This window comes from Heliangelus exortis, chromosome Z (genome assembly GCF_036169615.1).
Source record: "Heliangelus exortis chromosome Z, bHelExo1.hap1, whole genome shotgun sequence".
In the NCBI taxonomy this organism is placed as follows: Eukaryota; Metazoa; Chordata; class Aves; order Apodiformes; family Trochilidae; genus Heliangelus; species Heliangelus exortis.
Window position 1 is genome coordinate 59,828,447 of NC_092454.1, and position 6,738 is coordinate 59,835,184.

Sequence of the window (6,738 nt, forward strand, 5' to 3'; positions counted from 1 at the left end):
CCCAGTAGTTTACTCTTGAGGAATCTCAATGGTGTGCTTTGTAATACGGGATAAACTGAGTGGGGAATGAAGCCCAAAGGACTGGATTTATTTCCCTGTGTGTAAATTGCACTTGGAGATCTGAGCAGATGGGATTATGGTGGGGGTAGTTCTCTGGCAGCTACTGGAACTAACAGTCTCCAGTTTTGAGAGGCCAAGGCACAATGCCCTTGTGTAGGGAATGCACTTCAGTGTCTGGTCTCAAAATCAATGAGCTCTTTGCCCAGTTGCAGGTTGTAGGCAGGACCTGAGATGGAAAATCTAGACAGAAAAAAATGCTGACTCTAAATTGATCCCAGGGACCAAAAGAAAGTCCAAGTTATAGCTTTTTTATGTATAATACTCTGTGGATATAATAAATTTTCTATTGCATTTTGAACTCCAAATGTTTAGTCAATGCACGTTTACTTACATTTGTTCCTCCTCCAGTGCAGCTGAATCAAAAGAGAAAACAAAATGTTCACATACATGAAAAGCACCAACTTTTCTGCTTCAGCAACAGTCACTTGAGGCAGAATCATAGAATAGCTAGAGCTGGAAAAGACCTTAAAGATCATCTAGTTCCAATATGCAGTCTAAGATCCACCTGATCCACCTGACTGAATCTGATTTTCATATTCCCCATAGTTCCTTCCCCACAGCAAATAGTAACCAAAAGAGACATGAAAGCTGAAGACATTTTTAAATAGGCATTTTAAAATAATATCATATTGAGCATAAATCTCCAGGCCACCATGTTAAACAACTCCCACCTCACTCACAAATACTGGCATTACAGCTTAACCTGCCCAAGGAGGAAAAAGGGACAAGAGCCAGCACATGCTGTTTGGGTATCCATTTCACGCTGCTTACATGCTGAGCTCTGCCAAGGAAAGTTCTTTTTTGGAAAAGGATTTTCGTCACCAGCAGGGAGGGCAGCAGCAGCTGTTCAGCACACCACCCCTTTCATTTCCCGTGCTCTGCAAGTGCACAGTGAAGCACGATCTCACTTTGCCCTCTGGAGGCACGGAATTGGCATGGCGCAGAGAGACAGCCCCGGAGGTGACTGAACTACAGCACTGCCTTCCGTATAATCTGATAGGAAAATTCATCCCCAGCTACAGTTTCCCATGAGCCAGAGGGCAGAGGCATTGCAGGTGAGACAGCTTTGCTGCTCTTGTTTTCTGCTGAAGGAGTTGGTTTCTTGGTTCCTCCAGGGTAGTATTACCCTTGTGCTTTGTGCACTTCAAGAACACCAGTGTCAGTACAGGAGGCTGATTTTTTTCTTTCAGCACAAACTCTGCAGCATGCAATTTGAAATACTGCCACATGCCTGCATAGATCTACTGGGACCATACACGTGGCTCCTCAGAAAGTGCCACTTCATGGGTTATTCTGCGAGTTTCAGAGTTTAGTATGCTACCTCCCAAATGGCTGGGAAGCTGCACAAACATGTGGCCAAAGACTCTGGGACCCATTTATTTAGCTAGATACCAGGGCTGCAGTGTAACTGCTGTGAGCAAATGGATCCTCGCACACCTTGATTTTTCTCTATGCAGAGAAACAACTTTTTTGGAAAGATCCAAAGCAGGTCTGTTTCACTAGCATGAGCATCTCCCACCTGCTCTTGCTCCCTTAGAGACTGTGCAATAGCCAAGAGGGCTTTGGGAAAGCTTTTCCCACAAAGATAGACTCAGCAATGCACTAGTGATGTGAGTTCTGGGAGAAATGGCAGAAGGCAGCAACACATGGGCAGGATCAGCTGTAGAGCCAAGCACAGCGCCTGCACATCTGTGCACATTCACCTCTCCACACACCCATTCCTCAGAACACACATCCACCCACATCCACTCCCACACATCCCATCCACACCCACACTCATGCCTTGGGCCCACACCTGTGCACACTGGCATGTGTCTATATGTACAAATGTTAATGTAGTTCCACAAACTCACATGCACATCCTCAACCCCACACCAGTACCCTTGCACACCTATGCACCTGTGAGTGCTCACCCTCACATGCACATACACCCCTGTGCACACCTGCATAAAACAACTTTTTCTGACTTATCTCAGGGACTTCCTGTCATCCCCTTTAGCCTCTGGCTCCCAAGGATCATCATGACAGCAGGTGAGGAGGCTGTGCTGTCCCTAGCCCCGTGGGTGGGTGCTGTGGTGTTATGAGTCCTGGGTACAGGCTTCTCATGAGTTTGGTGTACTCATGGAGCTTGCTCTGACCCCCTGTCCTGGCATCCGACCCTCAGCCCCAAGTATCTGAGCAAGCAGAAGGCAGCTGGCAGGTCAGTGTGGCCCAGTAGCAGCTTTCCTTCCTGATCGGAAGGATCACGCACCTGGAGGTTCTGTGGCACAAGCAGGTTCAGACCAGGTGTAAATCAGGGACATGTCTGCCCAGCTCTGTGCTGAAGTGCTGTTGGGAGACCAGAGAGAGGGGTCCCAGTCTGAGTGCATTTTAAGTAGCAGCTCTGCACGTAAATTGCGCTGCCTAAGACCACGCTTACTTACTCTCCCTCCTCACGTAGACCTGTCACAGGATTTTTTGCACGTTTAATTTGTTTCTACCAAAAAGGAGCGTGAGGCTCCACCGGCAAGAAACTGCCCGGAGCCGGCTGTCAGGATCTCTTCCGACAGCGGCGGCCACTCACCTCACTGCCGGGTGCCAGCCGAACCGGCCCCAAGACGTCGAGCCCCACGGGGAGAGGTGCTGGAAGTGCCCGTGCGGAAACACCCCCACCGGGACCCCGCAGACGGCCCCGCTCCGCTCGGTGCCCGCCGATCCGCCGAAACTCACCGCTCCCCGTGGGCAGCACCGGGACACCGCGGCGCCCCGACGGCGCTGCGGACAGGGACCCCCGGAGGGGGGCGGGCGCAGGTGGGGGGGTGCCGGGGCAGGGTGCTGCCCCTGCCCGAGGCGGCGGCGGCGGCACGCCCGGCCCTGCCCGCGCCTCTCGGGCTGCGGGGCGTTGCAGGGGGAGTGCCGGCCGCCCGGGCGCGGAGCCGCCGGACACCGCCGCATAAAAGCCGGGAAAGCGCGGAGCTGCGCCTCCTCGGCTCGGCCCGGCTCGGGGACGCCTCGACGGCCGCATGACCGCCGAGAGCCGGTTGCCGCCGGGACCCCCGCCGCCGCCCCCGCCGCTGAAGGCGGACGCGGCGCCGCCGGGGGAAGAGGCAGACGCGGCGGCGGGGGCGCGGGGCGGGCGGCGGAGGCGCAAGCGCCCGGCGGAGCGGGGCAAGCCACCCTACAGCTACATCGCCCTCATCGCCATGGCCATTGGGCAGGCACCCGAGCGGCGGCTGACTCTGGGAGGCATCTACCGCTTCATCACCGAGCGCTTCCCCTTCTACCGCGACAGCCCCCGCAAGTGGCAGAACAGCATCCGCCACAACCTCACCCTCAACGATTGCTTTGTCAAAGTGCCTCGGGAGCCCGGCCGCCCCGGCAAGGGCAACTACTGGACGCTGGACCCCCACGCTCGCGACATGTTCGAGAGTGGCTCCTTTCTCCGCCGCAGGAAGCGTTTCAAGCGCAGCGACCTCTCCACCTACCCGGCCTTCCTCGCCGAGCGTCCCGCCGCGCCCTGCCGCCTCTTCCCGCTGCCCGCACCACCGCCCGCCGCAGAGCTGCCCCCGGCCCCCGCCGCCGCCTCCTGTGCCTTCGCCTCTGCCGCCGCATACCCCGCGCAGGGCTGCGCCGCCGCCGCCCTGCCCCACGCCTACCCCCCGCTGCCCACCGCCCCCGGGCCCTACCCGCCCGGCGGCCCCGCGCAGCTGTACGCGCCGTCGGGGCGCATCGTGCTGCCCGCCTCGCCGCCCGCCCCGGCCGGGCTCTACGGCCGCCGCTCCCCCGCGCCCTTCCCGCCGCTGCCTCACCCCTACGGCCCCGGGGGGCAGCTGGGCCCCGGCGAGCCCGGGCCACGGCACGGAACCTATCCCGGTGGCCCCGACAGGTTCGTCCCGGCGCTCTGACCCAGCCCGGGGGTAGCCGGGCGGCCGGACGGCGCGGACCGTAGCTTAGGAGAGGGGCGGGCTGCGGGGCTCGCCCGATGCCGCTGAACCCCTGGCAGCCCAAGAAGATGCTGGAGGACCTTGAGCTGCACCTCCGCATCCTGCCACCTGCCCCTGCCTCCAGGCGAGGAGAACCGCCCAGACCCATCCGCTCTCACCAGAGAAACCCTAGGGGTTCAACGAAGCCCCAAGTGCCTGGATGGGGCAAACAGCCCTTTTCCACTTCTGCTGCCTTTCTGGGACAGGTGCTCAAAGAGTCCTGTCAGTCTCCCCCTTTCCCCGTGCGTCTGACCGGGACTCTTCTATCCAGGATGATCACACTTCTAAAAATCTTTCTTCTGTTGATGATTTTACTTACAGAACAAAACATTTGCCGGGGCCGGGGAGAAGGGAGGCAGGAGGAGGCATTCCCCAGCCCTGTGCAGCCAGCAATGTAAAAGCAGGATGCAATGGAAGTGACATGGTGACCTGTCCCAGGTGTTGCACAGGCCTGTCGCATTAGTGCAAGACTTTGCACCAACATCACAGCCAGAGGTGGGGAAGGTTTGGTTGCTGAGGGCTGTGGCTGAAAACTGCAAGTCAGATCCCTCCAGGGGTCTTGCTGTGTGCTGTGGGGGTGGGAGAATAGTGGGACTGGAAATAAAAAACCTTGAGCATGCTTAGCCCCTGGAAGAGGGGCTGAGGAAGGATGTGGGAACCTTGCCCTTGGAGGTCTTCCCAACTTGATTGGACAGACTCAGTGTCCTGATCTGTCTTTGGAGTTGGATCCAACATTGAATTTAGACCTGCTTTGTGTGGAGATGCTGTCCAGAGGTCTGTGGCTGTCCTTACCTCTTAAATTACTTTGCTCCTATGATGAGTACCGTAAATAAATCAGCACCTACGGGGAAAACTTTCCATCCTGAAACAGGTGAGAGGGGCAGGACATAGTGCCTTTTCATTTTCATTTTCATGCCCCTTTCAAACTTTCTTAGAATGGAAAAAAGGCTAGAGGTAAACATGGTGAGGAGAAAATGGATAAGAATGTCTGTGAGAGGCAGAGGCTTGAAAAGAGATCCATGAGGAAACTCATACAAATCCCTCTAAATAGACCCCACCAGGGCTCTGCCTGGGGCTGGGAGTGGGGAGGGAGCAGATGTAGTCCTACTACTGCCCAAGTTTCCTTATCCAGCTCCTTTTTTCTGTGAAGGTGGGAGCCTGTGTTACCAGCATCAGGAGGAGGTTGGTGAGGCATGGTGCAGCAGATGTGGGACCTTAACCAGGGAGAGGTAGGTGGAAAGTGCAGCCAGAACCTCAGCATCTTTGGAAAGTGTATATACACTAGAGTCTCACTACAGAAGGGTACAGATCATGGTATATCTCAGGTTGTAAGAGACCTTGGGAAGTCTCTGTTCACACCTTGTGCCCAAAGCAGTGTCAGCTATGAGTCAGACCAAGTTGCGCAGAGCTATCTAACTGAGTCCAGACAACTTCCAAGGATGGAGACAGCACAGTCTCTTTGGGCTACTTTACTGTCCTCATGCAGGAAAAGTTTCTCCTTGTACCATGCATTCAGCATGTCTCTAGTCTCATTTTATGTCTGCTACCATCCTGCTGCTGCGAACAGCTGCAGAGAGGTTATCCCACACCAGAGAGCTTATACCTGCACCACCTTCTTCATGGAGGATTTCTCAGACGAGGTCCCCAGGAGCATAAAATCTGTTTAGAGACAGGTTTATTGTTTTCTCTGTGTTGGGTGTTAAGTATCCAGAGTATCCAGAGTGGGACATGAAAAGGAGGAAATGGGATGGAGAACAGTGTTTGTGTGTTTCCACAGCGCACTTTGGAGTGGAGGAGGCTGAAACTCTCTGCAGTAGGTGGACAGGAGGTGTATGGCTGCCCTTCCCTGGGTATCCGAGGTAGGACATGGGTGCTGAGTTCAAGGCACCCATCCCTCTCTTGGAGCAGACAGGATGGCATGTGGTGAGCAAGCCACTTCACGGGCTGGCCTGGTACTGCTGCTCCTTGTCCATCTGTGGTACTGCAGGAAAATCTACTGCTTGTACATAGAGCTGGGGAGGTTGCACTGTAATCAGTGGAGGAACAGGCAGTGAGTGTAAGCCTCATTCGAACCTTTGATATCATGAGGTGAGTCAGATTTTTCCCTTCCTCACTTTCCCTCCTGCAGAGCTGTGTTGTCTCTTTCAAATTCCTTCCTGGTCTGGGTGCATCCAGAAGTGCCTCCTGGAGAGATCAGAGTGTGCCTCTGCGGATGGGCTCCCTCAGCCCAGGGCTGGTCTCCTTGGCAGCCACACTGGTTCCCCCCTGAAATTCTCTCTTCACCATCTGGAAGAGAAGCCATAGACCTTAGTTTTCTGGCAGCTGCTGGGTCTCTGCTTTGGTTGCCTGCCAAGAAGTGGACAGTGTCCCTGTGTCTAGTAAGTTGAGAAAAATTATCCTTCCTTCCTTCCTTCCTTCCTTCCTTCCTTCCTTCCTTCCTTCCTTCCTTCCTTCCTTCCTTCCTTCCTTCCTTCCTTCCTTCCTTCCTTCCTTCCTTCCTTCCTTCCTTCCTTCCTTCCTTCCTTCCTTCCTTCCTTCCTTCCTTCCTTCCTTCCTTCCTTCCTTCCTTCCTTCCTTCCTTCCTTCCTTCCTTCCTTCCTTCCTTCCTTCCTTCCTTCCTTCCTTCCTTCCTTCCTTCCTTCCTTCCTTCCTTCCT

General features: G+C 55.2%; 1 protein-coding gene across 1 annotated transcript; it reads left to right on the forward strand.

The window, feature by feature from the left end:
- Positions 1-3,051: 3,051 nt before the first annotated feature.
- FOXE1 (forkhead box E1) lies at positions 3,052-4,373 on the forward strand. The gene has a single exon (XM_071731119.1). It carries the CDS (start codon positions 3,123-3,125, stop codon positions 4,002-4,004), a length of 882 nt encoding a protein of 293 aa, XP_071587220.1. The 5' UTR covers positions 3,052-3,122; the 3' UTR covers positions 4,005-4,373.
- The last annotated feature ends 2,365 nt before the right edge of the window (positions 4,374-6,738 follow it).

Excerpts from the sequence above, each read along its gene's own strand:
- FOXE1 (XM_071731119.1), top strand. The coding sequence starts at position 3,123 with ATGACCGCCGAGAGCCGGTTGCCGCCGGGACCCCCGCCGCCGCCCCCG.